The 20,107-nt window shown below is 46.2% G+C and overlaps 1 protein-coding gene across 1 annotated transcript in view; it reads left to right on the forward strand.

The window, feature by feature from the left end:
• Positions 1–5,483: 5,483 nt before the first annotated feature.
• The window catches only part of CEP170B (centrosomal protein 170B), a gene marked incomplete at both ends in the record, with an annotated part of 51,085 nt that continues 36,461 nt past the window's right edge, over positions 5,484–20,107 (forward strand). Inside the window, 2 exons of the mRNA XM_079536809.1 lie at positions 5,484–5,588; positions 18,342–18,431. Coding sequence (XP_079392935.1) covers positions 5,484–5,588; positions 18,342–18,431 — 195 coding nt within the window. The remainder of the gene's footprint in view (positions 5,589–18,341; positions 18,432–20,107) is intronic.

Here is a 20,107-nt window from a genome sequence, read left to right on the forward strand (position 1 = left end):
AGCACAACCAATACATTTGGCAGAGCAAAAGATTGATACTTAGAGAGGAGGAGCAGAATTGCTTTGCTCTTGCTGATACAAATCAGGATTCAGCAACGTTGTTACGCCAGCGTTACTAAATGGAAGATAAACATCCATGCGCTGGCAAATACCTTGCAATTAAAAGATAAATCAATCAATCAGAAATAAACAAGAAAAACCAAGGCAAAGACATTCAAAATGACACTTAAAAGAACATATTCAGAAAGCAGATGGTTTGCGAAGTGCATATTCAGAAGGGAGATGATTTGCATTCTGTGGTGAACCAGCTTGGGTTGATATTCAGAATTAGTGATGAAAGGCATTGGTCCTAAGCCCTACAGGAAGGGCCCAATCCTGTACTCTCTGTTGGCAGGCAATAGCACCATTTGCTGCATGAAGGACATGGGTTCAGACCTGCTTTGTCCTCTTCCAAAAGTCCACAGATCTTTGCAGCTGGCACTAAAAATGAAAGTAGTAATTCTGGTCCAGAGGGAGAACGCTGCAAGTGTGGAACAGGAGCACATCCAGCTCCCTGCAGCAGGGCCTGAAGAACCAGCCTTGATGCAGTTTTTTGCTTTCTGGGATAGAAAGTCATCACATGGGAGCAGAAATCATCAGAGTGAAGAAGAGCATTAAGGAAGCCTGTGTGACCTACTTATGAACCCTTCCTGATGCATCTCAAGTAAGTTAGTGAAGAGCAAATGAAATAATCCTGTGGAACAGTGCCTGATGACTCCTTCTGCAGTGCCTTTGATGCAAAGCAGCTGGGAATTCACAAGCTGTACACGTGCCTGTGAACGTATGTGCATGCTACTGCACGTACCTGATTTCAGGCAGCGTGTGATGGGTTCCTCAGGCAGAGTTCCTCCAGCAATTCTTACATCTTTACTTACAAGCTAACCACGATGTGAGTACCTAAGCAGTAATATTTTTTTCTTTCACTTATCTCATTCGCATTAAAAATTGCCATTCTGGGAGGGGGGGTGGGGGGGAGGATCTGCATGGTGTATCTGGATCAGGCTATGATCAGCCTGGAACAGAAACATTTTCTGCAGCAAGATGTGGCAAGATGCTTCACGTTTGGGAACTCTGTCAAGACTCCCCTGACATCAGAACCTGGCAAAAAGAGCATGATCTAATTCAGCTCCTTTGGAGTGGCATGATCTTTGTTTTGAAGTAAGGAACTAAAGTTGTTCTGGTCCAAGCCATGATCACCATGGGCTCAGAGCGTCAAACAAAAGATATTTCAGTAAAGAAGATGATCTTTGTGTCTAGATTCAACAGTTCTGGTTACAAAAAACTGGCTTTTCAACAGGCCTATGACCCACTGTTATTCTTTCAGTGAGATTTTATCTCACCTTCCCTCTCTTTGTTTTCTGGGAATATGAGCCAAAGCTTCAGGACAGGAACTGCTCCTTACTCTGCACCTGCACAATGTACAGTACAGTGAACCTCCTGCAGCTTGGGTTGTGCAGGTTCATACAGCCACAGGCATGCCCCTTGGAGTTGAAGGTGACTGTTCTACAGTAATGTAGAGATTTGCATGATAAGCACCACCTGTTGCAAACACTGTGCTGCTGCTGCATCCAACTTCTCGAGGTCTTTCCTGAGCCTTCCCTTCTCCTTGCATGCCTGGGTGGCTGCCTCACCGCCCTGCAGCAGTACACGTTTCCCCAGTGCAATTGGAGGCAGACTGGGCGCATGGACTGATGAGGTCAGAGCAGGGGCATTTTAATTGTTGAATGTAAGTAATGTTCCCTAGTGTTTAGGGAATAGGGCTGAAAGCACTGTAATAATGATGTCTAGAGAATGTTTAAAACAGACAATATACCTGAGTGGGAACTGCTGGATTTCACGTTAGATGTGCAATTTAGCCCAGTCCTGCCCCTGGGCAGGATACTCAGCGTATCCTGTACACAAGCACCCTCAACACTTGCCATCACTTAACTTCATTTTCAATGTATCTTCTGTATTTTCTCCTCTTCACAGTCTTTCTTCCATGCCAACATTTTCTCCTTGAAACTCTCTCCCTCATACTCTTCCTCTTCTTCAAATATATTGTTCTTGGGTTTGTGCTGACCTGCCACACTGAGAAAACCAGGGGTGGTTTTAAGGAAACTATTTACTAGCATCATGCTTCCAAAGGCAGTTGCGTGTTTGGTGAACCCTTGGTGTCAACCAGGTCAGCGCACATGTTGCAAAGGCTGCCAACAGAATTCGTTCCAGTGGGGAAAAAAAAGTGAAAAAGCAAAGAAGCAACAGCTTCTCCTTCCCACAGATGCATTCTTTTGGGTGGGATTTAAAGATAATGGTGTAGCATGAAGCTATTCTGCAGCCCCCAGTGCCCATATGCTTTTTTAGGACCCTTATTATATTTTAATTCCCTCTAGATCACTGGAATAAAACTAGAAGGCTGTAACAAAGCATTCAGGCAAGCCTAGCACATTGGCCTAAACTGTGTTTTCAATCAGGTCAGAAGACACGTGGCACTATTTTTCTTCTCTATAAATAGTGAAGCACTGGCTGCTCAGATAAATACGCGTGTATTGGTTAAACCAGGCTTAAAGAGGAACTAAAGCAATCACTAACCTTTTTATAGTAACTTATAGCAAAGATCTGCCTAGATGGCAGGCTTGTATAAAGAAGTAAATTATTCTACCTACTTATAGCTGTATAGGGCTGTTCTATGGATTGGCTGATAGAGCAGCATCTCTGGATGTAGTTCAGAGAGAAATGAGAAATATTTATAAAATCCTAAACTATGGGGCAATTAAATCAATAATAAGATATGACTCAACAACAGGACAAGACAGAAAACAGTAAGAAGTCTGCTTTTATTTATAAAGGATATACATCAGTTTATGACAGAGCTCAATGCAAAAAACCTTTAAAATGGCCCAGAAGTGACTACTGCTCACCCTGTCCTCCTGCCTGGCACCCCAGGGATGCAGAAAAGCAAGGCATGGTGCGTTGCTCCTCTGCAAGGAGATAGCAGGAGTGCTCCAATAAAATACAAATGCTGCAGCCTCAGCCAGCTTTTAGGCCTTTGAAGATAATCACACCTTAAAGTCACCCCCTGGGCAAGATGTATTTGCCAGAGAAGAGCTCAAATGTTGATTAAAGAAGGCAATAATACTAGTCATTAAGCAATAATGAAGTTCTACTGCTCTTTAGAAAGAGGAGGGAGGTGTTCCTAACTCCCTCCTGCTCCTGCTGTTGCTCGCTTCACCCTTTCTGTTGATGGTTTCAGAGGATTGGTCCTACCGCTGTCCATGAGGAGGAGCAAGTCCTTGGAGGGATGCTGTGTGTCATGGAACCATAGGGTCACAGAGCATCCCAAGTTGGAAGGGACCCACAAGGACTGTCCAGTCCAACTCCTGCCTCCACCCAGGACCATGCACCAGACCTGCAGTTTCCATGTAATCAGATGTTGTTGAGACAAAATTTTTGGAAGACAGCATTGAAGCCATATAGGGAAGCTCCTACAGGTGACTGAGAAGTGATATTTAGAATTAAACATGCAATACAGAAATGCAAAGACGTCTCTTTTGTCTGGAAGGTAAGCCTGGGCAAGAATTGCTATGATCTTGACATCTTCGTAAGTTTTTCAGCACCCTGTGGAGACAGAGCCAGTGTGTGGCTGTTGCTGTTTCCAGTCGCACTGACTGCTGCCGGAGCTGAGGGGACAAAAAATTTGCATTAGGAAGCAGCCACATCCATTATCGCAATACTCAGCTTTCCTTTGAGCTGGGAAAAAAAAAAAAAAAAAAAAAAAAAAAAAAAAGTGGTTATCGCTCTTCAGACGTGGACTCTTCACTGATTTCCTGGTCACCTGGCCCGCAAGGGAACTTGGTGCAGAACGAGGGAGGAAGGGCTGGCCGCTGGGCAGGCATGCTGGGGCACACCGGAGGGCTCCGGGACGGAACTGCCACAGCTCCCCAGGCTCGCTGAGGAGAAGGCCGCGTGGCCCTGAGCCGCGGAGCCGCGGCGGGGGGGAAGGCGGGCGCGGCCCGACCGCTGGGGCCGCCTCCTGACGTCGGGAACCTGCCGTGCGCGGGGCGGGGCGGGCGCCGGGAGCGGGCGGGCAGAGCCGGCTGCGGGGCGCGGCGCCCGGCCTGTCCCCGCGCCCAGGGCCGGAGCAGGTAGGGCGGCGGGCGGCTCCCCCGAAGGGAGGGCGCGGGGCCGGGGGGAGGCCGCGCCGCGCAGACAAAGGGCCGGGCCCGGCCCGCGGGGGGTTCCGCGCTGCACCTGGGGCCGAGCTCCGCGCTCCGCCGCTGCTGACGGCCCGCGCGGTTCCTCCCCGAACGCTCGGGCCCGGCCGGGGCCGCGGGGAGAGAGCGGGGGCCGTTCGCCCCGGGTGCGTGGCCGGGCAGCGGGGGCGAAGCTGCCGGATCAGCGCCGCCGGGAGCCGCGTACGGATGGATGGGGCGTCGCGGAGCCGCCCGGCAGCATCTATCCGTCTGCTCTGCGCCGAGGGGCAGCCCTGCCGCACGCTGCGGGGTAGGGGAGACCCAGCCCTGTTCCTAAATGCACCGGGAAACGCAGCTTCGGTCTCGGGAAAGAAGAGGAGACGATGCCCTGACGTGAGCTGCTTTTTTCCTTCTTCCTTCAGGCGGAGAGAAGAGAGGAAAATGCGATATTGCGGGAGAGCGAGAAGGAGAGGCAGCAGGGCTGTGCTCTGTGCTGCCGGCCTGTAGCAGCGACAACAAACAGGTGTGGCTTTGCGTTCCCGAGAAGTGCTGCTTTAACACCCCCCCCCGGGTGAGAGCTGCCTCTTTGCCATCCCTTCTGAAAAGGGGATGCTGCTTCCTGCCGGTGGGAATTGCAGCTTGTGATTCCTACCCACTGGTAGCACTTCTATCAGCACCTGTGAGAAGGGAGGAAGCAATTGTGAGTGCCCAGCTTATCTGTCTGGAAGTGGGATGAGCGATAAAGAGGCTGTTCTGCTCTCAGCACTGCTGTCGCTGCTCCTGGGAGTCTGCTGTGGAGCCTGGTTATGTCATCATCCTGATGTTTTGGCCCAGGTCTTGGAGGATGGAGAAACATGAGCTGTGCTTTGTGTGCAGTGAGTTGCTAACTACCAGAAAATGTTTTGGAGAAGTTTTTTGTGTTTTTTTTTTTTTTTAAACCGTATTTTGGTATTTCAGTGGTTGGATTCAGATGCATATTTCATCTTTGAAATCCCTTGCTCAGCCTTACTTTGCTGTGGGAATATGTCCAGGGCTGCAGAGCAGTGGCTCCTACCAGCGGCACATGGAATGCATGCTTCACCAATGCTTGTGGCCAGAAAAAAATCAATGCAAACGCAGGTTGCAGGCAGCCACTTTGGCTCCCATGGCTCAGGAAAGTTTGGGATCTGCAGCTGTGCACTGATGTTCTTCCATACTTCAGTAGCAGCTCACTATGTGTTCCTCTTTTTTTGTGTGTTTAGGATGCGTGAAGATTAAGTGCTAAGTGCCAAAATGAGTGTGACTTCGTGGTTCTTGGTGAGCAGCGCTGGCATTCGCCATCGGCTCCCAAGAGAGATGATATTTGTTGGCAGAGATGACTGTGAATTGATGCTCCAGGTAATGTGGCTTTCCTACTCTCTTTAAAAGATGCAGAAGGTGTAATGCTGGGGGTCTATAGAGGTATTGTATGCTTTCCTCAAAAGACATCTTTTAAAACATGCTTTTATGTTGAATATGTAGTTCCCACAAAGAGCTCATATATTAATGAAAGTGCAAGTGAGGCTTCTTTCAAACAGCTTTGTCATCAGATGGATGAAGGATAGGAGCATCCAGGATCATACAGATAGGAGCTGTACTGGTAGGAGATTAATCACGTCGAACAGATTAACCGTCTTGATGCAACAGAAGTAGCAAGCAAAGACATACCACTCCGTCCTGATCTGCAAGCGATTGAATTACTGGGTTTTGTGGCATGTGATTTGGAGGGGAGCAGGATGTTTTTGCCTGTTTTCCCCACTACTGGAAGTTTGATGAAATTTCAGAGCTTGTATCTCTTGGTTGGTTGATTTACTTGTTTATTAATTTTTATCATGTTAGGAAATGCTGATCTCTAGCAGAGAAATGCTGGCTATTTTGGTGGGGTGACTAAGGCATTGTCCTCTTGCTCCCAAAGTAATTGTGTTACTTGGGCAAGCTTGCAGCTTGCATTAGCGCGCTCCATGCAAGCATATCTTTTTGCTGGACTGACTCCAACGTGCCTGAAGTGTTGACTGTGGTCTGATGTTTGACAGTGCCATGTAATGGACGTCACTCCAAATAAATGGAGCTGGAATCTTGCGAATAGCTTTTGACAGGAGCAGCTTAGCTCAGGACTTTGTAGAAGCTCACAATTAAATTGATATTTCTGCTAGACTTGTGTGTGAATATTTGAAGTACAAAAGAAATTTGGTTGCACCTGTCTGTCCCCCTTTTGCTCCTTTGCAGAAGTGGCAGAAGATTTTGTGGATCATCTGTAAAGCTTCTGTGGCTGCTGGTGTCACTGCAAGGGAGTTTCCTGAACAACGGGGCCTCCCTCCCCGTTGCTTCCACTGATAACCCAGTAACAGCTATTTCCTAAATGCTTTGCTGACATCCTTCCAGGCAGGCTGTGTTTGTAGCTACTGTGCAGATTTTGTATGATACGTTAGCAGGAGGTCTGCTGAGGGGACAGAAGTTCTTACTTATAGCTGTATTTGGAAGGCAGTTGTTTGTTAAGGTGTTGTCTGGCTCTAATAAAATGATAGTGTCCAGAAAAGGAGAGCTTGCAGTATTTGTGCTGCTCTGCTAGTTGGCAGTGAAGGAAATGGCTTTGCCATTTGGTGTGTCAGCTTGAAGCATACTCTGGTTTGACAGCAGATCATTTGTTTGGGTTTTCTGATGAATCACACTATCTTTTATTTCATTTTTCCACATCTGACAGGTGAGATGTGTAATGGTGAGACACTTACAATGTCTTAATGTTTTCTGTAAGTCTGCATTTGCTCAGAAACCTGATGGCTGTATTTTCTTGTGTCTTAAAGGGAAACAACATGTACAATGGCCTTACTATTCAAAAATGGCCTGAGACTCTGGGTGCACCTTAATTAAGTACCCTATAAAGGTATTCAAGTTTTCTTTACAGCCAGGGCTTCACACATGGAGAATCACAGTTCTCGAGCCGTGCAGTCCAACATAAAAGTGCCCAAATATCACTAATTGTGAAGATGTGCTGCTTATTTCACTGGTTATTTATGGGGTTAACTGGACAGCATGGACTGTGAAGTTCCCCATACTTCATGGAGTTTTTAATGCTGCTTTAAAAGTCTAAACTGGCTTGTTAATGTTGCATGTGGGCTGGCAACCTTGCAGTGCTATAAACTTGTCATGCTCTTCTGTACAAGGTAAATGAAGTGGGATTCTTGGAGGAGCCAGCAGTATCAGTGAGAAGAAGGATGCAGTTGCGTTTGGGGACTGGCAGGTGGTGGGAGGTGGTAGAGGAGATTTTCATGAAAGACATTTCTATTGTTTTGCTGGAATGAAGGCTCTGAGCTGTCAGTAAGAGCCAGCTGCTTATGTTCATGGGCTGAATTATATCTGACCCTTTATAAACATATTAGTTTACTATATTATATAGTTCATATTATATTATATAGTTTTATTAGTTTACTATATTATTATATTAACATACTAGTCTTGAGTAGTACAGCTTTTTCTCAGATCACGTGAATGGTCTTATTTTGAACAGCACATAATTTTCCTAGCCATTTGCTTATAAAGATGTTTTCACAAGAGCTTTCTTGGGCTCCAGCTGACATGACTGTTGTAAGATGATGGGTAGGAGAGAGGCTCAAGTGCACTCTTGATATCCAAGCGAAGTTGCATGTGAGCAGATGGAGGATGAGGTCTAAAAATAGGCTTTTTCCCTACTGTGACTGTCCATGTCACAGAATCATTGTGCAGGTTGGCACAATTGGTTGTCCTGGGGAAAGCTTAAGGAACTGGGAGGTTATTGGAGCTGATGGACAGAGCTCTTGTGGCAGTGTAACTGTCATATTCCTCCGGTGATGGCACTGAAATTATGTGTTCACTGAATGGTTATTTTGGATATAGACTTCAAGATACGGGCACTCACTACTCCCATGTGCAGAGTTGAGAACAGACTGGCATTGTCTAGGAGGGGGGCTGGATGATCTGGGCACTGTTTTTCATCTCTAAGATTATTTCTGCTTAGTGATTTCATTGTGATATGGTCTGTGGTCCCCTTTCAACAGGGCTCCAACATGCAACACAAGAGATAAGCTCTTCTAGTCCTGAAGATCTAGCAGACTTGCCTTTCTCATCTTACTGTTTCAGGAACGCCTTGTCTTTGGAAGTTTCTTGGCAAAGTTACTTTAAGGTATCAGATCCCTAAATGGCAAAAAATGATGTCTTTGTTACCAAACAATCAAGCCTTAGTTTCACCTGAGTTTACAGGTACTACATTTGCTTTCTAGTTAACAAAGAAATCCATGGTCTTCAAGCTTAAAATTAAGTAGATTTGGTAGTGGGGAAACAATCTGCCTTGGAATCCTCTATACCTACTAAGAGGATTAGAAATATTGTAAAGGTTTTCTCAGCACTGTAAGGATCCTTGTACAAGTAAATGTGAGATTTACATTGGGTTTGAATGTTAATGCATGAGGACAATGCCACGTAGTGTGCTTTGGCATGCAGTGTTGTTATGCATAGTCAAGGGCTCTGTTCTGCTCTCTTTCTGATGATCATAATTTGATTCCTTTTAGAATCCCATTTGCTCCCCTTGGATAAGTCAACCAACAGCAAAGAGTGGAAATTTAAACCTTTGCTAATTTGCTCTAGCAGGTTTTTCATAAAGCTCAGTGAAAATGGGAAATAATTTTCTGAAAATGTTTAATGTTTTCTTTTTCCTTTTTTTTTTTTCTCCTAAAAGAAAGAGTTGTATTGGTGGCTTATTCTGGTGTTTGGGTTTTTTTTTTTTGACAATGTAGAGTGAAGTAACTCCCTCCCCCACTGCATTTTTCATGTGAAGTATAATTGCCAGCTTTATCAGCTGTGATCATTTGCTTAATGTGATGGATATTTACTTGCATTAGCAAAATGTTTATGTAGTGCGGAGTTTTTGTTTAACCACTGAAACCTTCTCTCCACCCCTAAACAAAGCATATTTGTCATTTTGGCTAAGTGTAAATATTTAATGGAAAGGAGAGCAGCGTCATGATTTCCCTGTTGTTGTTTAAAAGAGATGTTTATTGGAAAAAATGAGAAAGGAAAACATTTAAGCAGTGTTCCGTTGTGTTTTTGCCTCCCTATAGAGCAGCAGTTGTCCTACACAGTATCAGTTTGTACTCCAGCAGGCAGATGGTGTGATGCTTCTGTTTCAGGTGTGGCCTTTGTCCTGCTTGTCAGTTAGGACAGCTTGGCACTTCCTGTTATGAGCATCTGCTTTCAGTTGCTTACAACTTTGCTAAACTTTCTAGCTGTTTAAGGTGCAAGTTTATGTTCCAGGCATCTGCTTTAGGCAGAGTATTCTGGAATAGATTGGCTCTGTTCTTCGGTCTTCTTAGAGAATGGGTCTGAGGAAAACGCTACTTTCTTCATGTAAACTATTTAGAAGTATATTTAACCTGTACTTTGAAGTTCTTGTGCTGCAGAGCTGGAGGTGATGTTTATCAAGAGGGAATCCCCAGGTGATGGGTTTTCCCATTGATAATGTGTTTGGCTGAGGCGCAGACGTTTGAACAAGGTTGAAGTTCACGTGCAGTCAGTGGGGACAGCTTAGAGACTATTGTTTTTAGTGATGTTTCATCTGAGAGTGGGGTTGGTGAGGTTATGGGTTGGAGGACAGGTTGGGCTAGGTGCAGGGATGCACAAGGCTGATATTTGTGGTCAGCAGCTTTGCGTCCAGGCAGAGGCCAGTCATGAGTAGGGTCCCCCAGGGGTCTGTGTTGGGACCAGTGATCTTCAGCATCTTTATAAATGACACAGGCAGTGGTATGTATCGAGTGTGCTCTCAGCAACTTCACTGGTGACTCCAAGCTGAGTGGTGCAGTTGACACAACAGTAGAAAGGGATGCTATCCAGAGAGCCCTGGACAGGCTGGAAAAGTGGCCCCACATGAACCGAATGAGGTTCAATAAGGACAGGTGAAAGATGTGTTACGCTTGGGTCAGGGCAGTCGTAGATAGGTGTACAGACTGGGGAAAGAACTCATTGTGAGCAGCCCTGCAAAGAACAGCTTGGGGGGTCCTGATGGACAAAATGCTGAGTCTGAGGCAGTGTTTGCTCTTGCTACCTGGGAGGTCAACTACATCCTGGGCTGCATTAAAAGAGGGGTGGCAGCAGAGTGAGGGAGGGCTTGTTCCCCTCTGCTCTGCCCTTGTTTGAGTACTTCTTGAGTACTGCATCCAGGCCTGGGACTTGGAGAAGAAGGGTGTGGAACTGTTAGAGCCAGCCTAGAGGGCCACAAAAATAACCAGAGGTCTGGAACACCTTTTCTACGAAGAAAGGTTGAGAGAGCTGGGCTTAGTAATTCTGGAAAATAGAAAGCTCTGGGGACACCTCGTTTCAGCCTTCCAGTTTTTGTAGGGAGCTTATGAGGAGCAGGACTAACTTTTTACATGGCCTAATAGTGATAGGACAAGGGGGAATTGCTTTAAACTTTGAGGGGAGATTTAGATTAGGTGTCATGAAGAAGTTCTTTACTCAGAGGACAGTGAAGCCCTGGCACTTCTGCCCAAAGAGCTGTGGGTGCCCCATCCTTGGAGGTGCCCAAGGCTGGGCTGGATGGGACCCTGGGCAGCCTGAGCTGGTGGAGGGTGATAGCCCACAGCAGGGGGTTGGAGCTGGGTGGCTTTAAGGTCCCTTCCAGCCTAAGTCATTCTTCTATGTGCGAGTAGCTGCCCTAGATTAGATTAGATCAAGGTTCATCTAGCCCAGTGTCCGCACTGGGGCTGTGGTCAAAGCAGCTCTCGAGAAAGCTGGTACAGTACTTGCTGAACTTCCTACAGTTTATGTTTCAGAGAGCTAATTGCTGGCTCTTTGCTCATTTTGGTCAGTGGGTTTCTATCTCGCAGCAGCTAGCCAACAGATTAATGCTGGGCTGAGCAGGTACGACAGGAAGGTTTGTGTGCATGCACAGAGAAGGAGCACAGAGAGGGGAAGCTGCAGGGCTTAGAACATGGTGAACATAGGGCACAAGCAGCTCAGTGTGAGGAAGGTGGGTGCTGCTATATGCAGTAGGGAGCAGCATCTCCCTCGGGCCTGAGGTGGGCTTGAGGCTTGCTGTTGCTCTGGTGTCAGCAAATAGCTGTGGAAGCTACCAGCCAAGTATCTATCACTGGTCCATATGGGGGATCAAGTGACACTTGTGCTATCAGCCAGTTCAGCTCACGAGCCCCTACCACAGGGTTGTTCTTTGGGCAAATGGCATAAACGCTGACTTGATGCTGCTTAAATAGACGTTTTCCTTTTTTTAGCTTGTTTTGGTAAAAAGCGAGGCAATTACAAGCATCCTAGGCATTGAAAGAGCATTCCTATGGCTGCTATGTCAAGTGTTTATAACTGCAGAGCAGTTAGGATGTCCAGTGTGAAGACTGTCTGTGTGATCCTGCTTCTGTCCCTGGTGCATAGGCATGAAGGTACAATCTGTTCCTGTGCCATTATCCAGTAGTTTTACCTGTACAAGACCTGTCCCGTGCTCAACACACGAAGTGCATGGTGCCCTCTGCAAATAACGCAGTGTAGTTATGAGCTTTGTGTGTGTGTGACAAGTAGTCGAATTAAGGCTTCATTGACCTGACGTGTCCTGCATTCCCCAGGCTGTATTTGATAACACAGTGTCTCTCTGATGTAGCTTGATAATCATTTACATAAACAAGTGTGAATAGATGCAGCATAGCTTGTCTGTGCTGGGAGGAAGCAGGTGGTGTGAACTCGGTAGGTGCTTTTCTGATGCTTCTGGGTGAATGCGCTGCTGTACAGAAGCCAGACCCTTCCATGATGGGTATCTTCTACACTGAAAACTCTCTCTGGGAGTTATAGGGGACCTCAGGCCTAGTGTCCCAACCTCCCTCCTGGAGGACCAGGGGTGGAGGAGGAAGCTGCAGACAGGACAGACTGTGCAGTTAACTGGAGGGTGTCAACCAGCACCTGTCTGTCCCTGGGTGTTAGGAACTGCAGTGGTTCTGAGACGTTCATCCCTGAGGTGCCACAAAGGAAGGAGTTGTCTTGAAGGCAGAAGGAAAAGGGTGTGACTTTCGGAAGCCTCAGATTTCTGCTCATAAGTTCTTCCAGGTGCTGGGCAACAGCTGTGGCAATTCCAGACCTGTTGCTGTTTGGTTCTTGCCTCTCCTGTTGTTTCCTCTTCATGTGGAATTGATGGGAGGGCTGTGCCCAGTGAGGGGATGCGGTGTATGGCAGTCAGCACAGCAGGACCAACAAACCATGAGGGGAGGTCATTGCTTCCCTGTGACATAAAAGACAGAAGGGCTACGGGGGACTGGAGGGAGGATTTGTCCCTGCAGAGGACCCGTCCATGTCTGCAACTGACCACAGTCTTGATCCAAACTGTGTTATGCAACTGTACTGAAAATGTAAAGGCTTCTCTTTCACACCAGAGGTGTTGCTTGCCCATGCCTCCTCTGTGGCCCTGCAAAATGGAGGGAAGGCAACCTATCTGCGAGCTGCACGCTCCCCGCCTCAGGTGAGGACCAGCGCTTAGATCTCTGGAACCTGTGCTCTGCTTCTAGAAAGGAACTAGCAAGCAAAACCCGATTCTAGCCCAGAATAACAGCTTAAATTGTTATGGAAACTGTGCCAGCCTCCAAATCCCTTTGCCAAGCTGTGGGGATTACGGTTTCATTTTCCTGAGGGATTTCTTTCTTTTGTTCAGTGCCTTATTTTTGCATAAATACTCAGGCCCTGGCCCTGCAGAGGATTCGCTAGATAGATCCATAACCTTAGCTGCAGCAAAACTAGCGGCAGGAACCTGCAGCTCAGAAGCTGTAATGTGTTCAGCTCCAGAATGAGGGTGGCTGCTCATGCTGAAGAGAGGTCTGTCTACTTGTGTGGAGTCATGCAGAAGTCAGCCTGTGTCCCTGGAAGCAGTGTCTGCAGCCAGAATGAGGCAGGATGGAGCATTCACACATCACTGATATATATAGATATAGATATATATATATATATCTATATATATATCTATATCTATATCCTGGAAAAGTACTGAAGTGGCCAGTATGCAGAACTCCATGAAACACATAGCGATGAAAAAGGGAGACCCAGTGTACAGCTATCATTAAAAGTTACCGAGATTTTACTTTTAAGGCAAAAGCCTTAAAAGTAAACTTGGCCTGTGTGCTAGGTTATTTTGTTGTTGTTTGTTTGATGTTGGCTCTGTCTCTCTTCTTTCTAAAGTGGGGCACTGGGAGAGGTTTGTATTTCCTTACTGGGACGCTTGTGCAGAGCACATCGCTGGCAGAACTGCAACCTGTTCACTGTGGAAAGTATTCAAGCAAGTGTTTATTGCATGCTGCCACCAGAATGCTGCAGATATCCTGTGCCAGACGTGCAGAACAGACTGTGGTTAGGAACAGGGAAACTGCTCTTGTTTGTTTATTTTATCTCCAACACCACGATGCCTTGCAGCATTGGCAGGGCTGAGGTCCAAATCTCAACCCAGGGCAGTAAGTTTTTGCCCATGCTAATTCTGCTGGGGAAAAAAAGCAGCATCTGTATCTGCATAGACAGCTGAGCTGCGTCTGCTCCCCGACCCCGTGGGGAAATGCAGACTGTTTGACTCTATTTTTTTTCCTCCTGCCTGCTTTAGCAGGTCTCATTTCTGTGTGTGTTTTGCTTGGTGTGTCTGCAGGTTCTTGCTTCGTCCTGCATGTCGTGCTCCATACATCAGAGCCTTCCTCAAACACAGTGCTGTTGATCATCTGCTGTTTGCAGCACACATAAATGATGCGATATTTGCTTCTGTGGAGACTCCTGCATATTTGGAAAGCAGCTTTTGCTGCTTCTATGCTAAGCAGGGGCCTTTGGGGGTGTTCAGGGAAAGACTGGATGTTGTGTTGAGGGACATGGTTTAGTGGGAGCTATTGGGAATAGGTGAACGGTTGGACTGGATGATCTTTTAGGTCTTTTCCAACCTTGGTGATTCTATGATTCTATGATTCTATGATTTGCTGACCTGATGTGTGCAGTTATGAGAATCACAAGCAGGTTGTTGGCTGCATGCCTCATGGGGACTGATGCAAGGTTTTGGTCCAGATTTGAGACTGGCAGATGCTGTTTGAGACCAGAAGATGCTGTTCCTATCTGGTATTGGAGATAACTCCTCCTTACTGTCATCTTGGAAGAAAGGGCAACTGTAAAATACCCCTGTCTTTGGATACGTGCAACATGTGCATTTCATCTATGAGACATTTAAAACACGGTGCGTTCGCTGTAGGCATTACATGGGAGAAGCAAGAGAGCCTTACATTAGGAAGTGATTTGAATGTCTGGAAGTGCAAATGCTGCACGAGTTCAGTATGGTAAGAAATCAGTGTCTGTTTTCCCTTCAGAGAAGTTACAATTGTTAACCAGAAAAGCATGCTCTGTGTTTTTCCAAGAGTTGTTCTTATTTGCTAATAGGACTGATGCTGGGACATGGTGAGAAGGCTGTGGCCCTTCTTTATGCCCTCTCTCTGAGTGTAGCCTTACTTCTTGCTGCCAGATCACTTGTGCCTAGCAGCAGACCTTCCTTCCCTGCCTTCTTTTCCCCCCTCAGTCTCAACTGAGATTTTGATAGCTTTACTATCTTGTAAATATGTGCTCTTAAACTAAGGCTTCCTTTGCTTGGTATTCAGTCAGTTGCAGTTTTTTGAGCTTATGAGACTCTGGTTTCCTAACTCACCTTTTGTGATTCAAGGTTCATTCATTAGAAACAGCTGGCTTGCTGAGCTGAAGTGACTTGAGCAAGGCCTTCGACGTGGTCCCCCACCACATCCTCATCTCCAAATTGGAGGGATGTGGATTTGATGGGTGGACCACTCGATGGATAAGAAACTGGTTGAAAGGCTGCAGACAGAGGGTGGTCATCAATGGCTCCATGTCCAGGTGGAGGCCGGTAACGAGCGGCATCCTCCAGGGGTCTGTCTTGGGACCGGTGCTCTTCAACATCTTTATCAATGACATTGATGTAGGAATCGAGTGCACCCTCAGCAAGTTCGCTGATGACACCAAGCTGAGCGGTGCGGTCGAAGGTTGCATTTCAACACGATGGAAGGAAGGGATGCCATTCAGAGGGACCTCAAGAGGCTAGAAAGGTGGGTCCGGGTGAACCTGATGAGGTTCAACACAGCAAAGTGCAAAGTTTTGCACTTGGGCCGGAGGAATCCGTACAGGCTGGAAGGAACAGTCCTTGAGAGCAGCCCTGTGGAGAAGGACCTGGGGGTCCTGATAGATGAAAAACTTAATATGAGCCAGTAGTGTGCTCTAGTGGGTCGGAGGGCAAATGGTATCCTGGGGTCCATCAGAAGAGGGGTGGCCAGCAGGGACAGGGAGGTGGTTGTCCCCCTCTACTCTGCTCTTGTGAGGCCCCATCTGGAGTACTGTGTCCAGGTCTGGAGCCACCAGTACAAGAAAGACAGGGAGCTGTTGGAGAGCCCCAGAGATGATCAGGGGACTGGAGCACCTCCCCTATGAGGACAGGCTGAGGGAGCTGGGCTTGTTCAGCCTGGAGAAAAGAAGGCTGCAGGGTGACCTCATTGCAGCCTTTCAATACCTAAAGGGAGCCTACAGAGGGGAGGGGAATCAACTCTTTGAAAGAGTTGATATGTGTAGGACAAGGGGAAATGGTTATAAGTTGAGGGAGGGAAGATTTAGGTTGGACATCAGGGGGAAATTCTTTACCCAGAGAGTGGTGAGGTGCTGGAACAGCTGCCCAGAGAGGCTGTGGATGCCCCGTCCCTGGAGGCGTTCAAGGCCAGGTTGGATGGGGCCCTGGGCAGCCTGGTCTAGCATTAAATGTGGAGGTTGGTGGCCCTGCATGTGGCAGGGAGGTTGGAGATTCATGATCCTTGAGGTTCCTTCTAACCCTGGCAATTCTGTGATTCTGTGACTTCAGCAGGTATGTTCTGGTGCTCTCATCTGTTGCCAGTGTGGAATGTGGCTAGGCTTTGCTTGGAAGTGGGATTGAGGCGTTAATCATCATCAGAGATGATTCTGCTCTTCTCCTAGAACAAAAGCACTATCAGCCTCCGGGCAGCTGCTGTCACTGCAAGAAAGAACAGCTCATGTTGAGTGTGACTGATGTTGAAATAAACCACACCTTGGTTCTCAAGAGTGACCTTTGGCAAATTGCATCAAAATAAACAAGGTGTGCAATTTTAGTTATTTTAGGTTGAGTTTCCTTGGAGACAAGCTCTTAGGAACTTCTGTTGCCAGTTCTTGTGATGTTTGCTGCTGAGAAAACTGAGAAAATTTCCCCCCCCCCCCAAAAAAAAACCAAACTCATGAAATTTCACAGGACTGTGAGCTGTACAACACTTTGCCGTGTCCTAATATGCTCTTTAAAGGGATGCTGAGAAGTTTCAAGACTGTGGGTCAGATATACTATATCATTGCGACTGCTTTTGCAAAGGGCTGTCTTGAACGCAGCTGAAACTTCTGTGGAGGATGGGAAATTCTGGCATAAATATGTCCCATCAGTGACTTTTGCTTTTATGTAGGGGAATATCATGGTGCTGGAATACATCTCTGCCCTCTGGGTTGATCCTTGTCTGTTTTGGGACCGGGAGTGGCTCTAGTCAGCTGTTGTAAAATACAGCAGTCCAAAGGCTGAGCTGACTTACAGCAGGGTCAGGTCCGGGGCAGACCAAATTTTTAGGAGACAGCTGCTTCCCTGAAGTAAACCCTGTATATTTATTAAATGGCTTGTGACTTGGTGCAAGATAAAATCTGCCTTAACTTTTTTGCCTGGACTGAATTCTTGAGGCAGAAGATATTCAGCCCTCGCAGGGAGGCTAAAGGGTTTGTTCTGCCTTTAAATTCTGTTAATCTTTAAATGAATGCTGTAAAAAGCTAAAGCAAACACTGTGACACCAGTTATTCAGCTCTCCTTCCCATCCCACTGGGGACAGTGATAGCCACCCACAGTACTGGGTTGCTGAGGGACGTGGGGATACCTCATGCATTCATCTGTGTTGTGCAGGTGGGATACTTGTGTGTGGTAGTCCTTGGGAAGAACAAAGTCCTGCAGATAGTTTAGTTTGTAAGGATAAAGCCTCTGTGTTTTCATCAAGGAATTCCCCTGAAATAGTCTCTGCCTCTGCTTGCCCACAAGGAAATGGGTAATGGCTTAGTGAGAGCGGTGCTGTGGAAACCAGCCTGTTCATGCTTGGGAAAAGGGAAGGACTTATTTTTCAACAAGAGCTTGTTGTTTGGTGCCCAGGAGGAAGGTGTGCTCAGTCTGGCTGGGCTCCCTGCTGGGGCAGCATGCCTTCCCCTGCTCTGAGATTCAGGGAGGTTTCAGCAGTGGGTGCACCTCCTGATGGACTGAGTGGCTCCAGTGCCTGGCTCATAGCTACAACGCCTGTGGCATATTTCAGAACTCTTCAGAGGCTTTTCTTTAACGGTTCTGCCTTGAAATGGTCTGACAGCATTTCTCCTGAAGTGTCATGCTCTGTTTTGAAGATAAGACGTTTGGTAATGTGCATTCGGACAGAGCCGCTGGGACAAAATTGCTGTCCTGATCAGTGTCCTCAAAGCAGGCTTAACATTTAAATTTTCTAGAGCTGCTTTTTCATCCTCAGTTACCTAACCTTCCTCTAAGCTGGAAAACATCCTAGAGTTTAAATCAACTCCAGCACGTGATTCTGGGAACAGTATGCATTGTAAATGAGTTTGGCTTGAACTCAAGAAAATACTTTTTCCCTTTGAAAATTAGGAAGAAATCCTTCCAAATAGGAAGTCCATAAGTGGTGAGTCCACCAGCAGCAGATTATGGAAATGAGGTTTTCCAGTTGCAGTGGATCAGATCCTGCCCCCCAGGCCTTTAATTTGACTGGTTTTGTTTTCAGTGTGTATTGATACAACTTATTGAAATGCTGACATAGCTTTCCATAATATTTTTTTCACATAAATATTGTATTGTCTCCAGCGGGCTGTTTAGAACAACCATGGAAGCTTTAACTGTATTCTTTGGTTATTCATAGTAGCAGTAATATTTAATCTTTCCGGTTTTCTCTCCTCTCATCCCATATCAGGTTAGTTTAATGTATAAATGTTGTTGTGAATAACAGTGTCTCTTATGGCTGACTGCTCTCACATTCATTGTGCTTTCATTGCCAGTCCCGCAGTGTCGATAAGCAGCACGCTGTAATCAACTATGACAAGGAGAAAGATGAGCACTGGGTAAAGGATCTCGGGAGCTTAAATGGGGTAAGTAGCAAACCTCTGGGATAAGGGAGGCCAGCACACAGTGCTGAGTCTGTAAGCATTTTATATCCCTCTACTGCTAGGCCCCCTTGGGTTACTCTAGCCATTGGCATAAATTAATCTAAATGTATATAATTGTTTGCAAGGCCTGAGACAGAGGTCATGCAGCATCTCATCTTAGAAGAGGAAAGCTTTGATAAATTAATCTTTTTTTTTCTTTCTTCCCTTGCTGGTGCCCTTGTAGAACTCTCCAGCATTCACAAAACCGCAGTGTCTTTGAATTTATTTCCTGCTCTTTTCTATCTCATTTTGGGCATGTTAACATTGAACTGGTGAAGCTGGAGCAGCTGTTCAGCATGAGCAGGATGACCTTTAGCAGTTCTGTTGTCAGTGTGTGGAGTGATTTATGGGATGATGAGCCATTTAATTTCTTTGGGGAGAAACTATTTAAAACCAGCTCTTTTTGGTAATGAAGACTGGTATTTCACCTGTTTTGTGTTAAGACTGAGGAAAAATGCAAACCCAGAACAAGAGCAGAGCCTGCCTCAGTTTTAATCCTTGTTGTGACCCTGACTCAGTCTTGTTAGGCAGCTTGGTGAGGCTTTGCCCCCGAATTCTGTGATTATTTAACAGATTGGGAGAGTTAAAACTGTCCTCATATCGTGCATGCTTCTCTTTGGCTGCTGCTACACACTAGTGGAGCTATTCATCTTGGGGAGCAAGCCTCAGCTAGATTCACAGGCCTGTGTTTGCAGTAGAAATTTTACTGCAGTCACTGTTTTCAGCTTAGAAACAGGAGCTCTCCACCATCACTGCCACAAAAACATGAGACAAACCCAGAAACTCGTACAGTAACTGTAGGTGAAGCAGACATCAACCTTTCTGCCTTCTCTGGCATCTGGCTGCAGCTAGAGTGAGTGATAATCCTTCTCAGCCTAATGGCTGAAGGCAGAGAGCCCTGCTGAAATGTCAGTATTTCTGCTAAGTGCTGTGGGCTCTGCCTGGATCCTTGCTTCACAACCTCTGATTAAAGAATAGCTCAAAATTCCAGCTTGCAGAAAGGCGAGGTTCCTGTCACTGCTTCTCTTCTTTCTTCATAGGCTCATGAGTAAGAATTTACAGCATTTTGGTAGTAGACTTGCACTTACAAAGATGGATTGAAAGAAGTGAGCAATGCCTGTCTTCTCTGGCTGGTCCAACAGACTTCATTGGAGAAGGCTATTGTGGCCAACTCTGTTTATTTTGTGTGAAGTAAATAGGTCCTTAGTTGGTAATTTTCATGTGGATGTTGCTTCCAGGGGGAAAGTCAAATTTCTTCTGCGGGACTTTGATTTTAATTCAATTTTCAGCATTTGCTTTTATTTTGCATTTATTTTCCACTTTTCCAACAATGCATTATATGACTTCAGGCAATATAGTTCATAATATTATCAGATCTTTTAAAATGTTGTTTTATTATGATGTTCAGGCAGCTGATTCTGCAGTCTTTGTGCCTCTTGATTTTTGAAGATAGTATTTCTGTCTGCAGTAAGCAGTTTATTGGGGTTATTTAAGTGCCCAGGTAACAATCAAAATGGATTTTCTGGCAGACTCTTCTTTTGCAGAAAATCCAGCAAGTAGTTATTTTTGTTCTACGTCTGTCTACTGTGGAAATTTCTTCCATGCAAATAGGAATTGCC

The sequence above is a fragment of the Tetrao urogallus genome (genome assembly GCF_951394365.1).
Source record: "Tetrao urogallus genome assembly, chromosome: 6".
Taxonomy (NCBI): Eukaryota; Metazoa; Chordata; class Aves; order Galliformes; family Phasianidae; genus Tetrao; species Tetrao urogallus.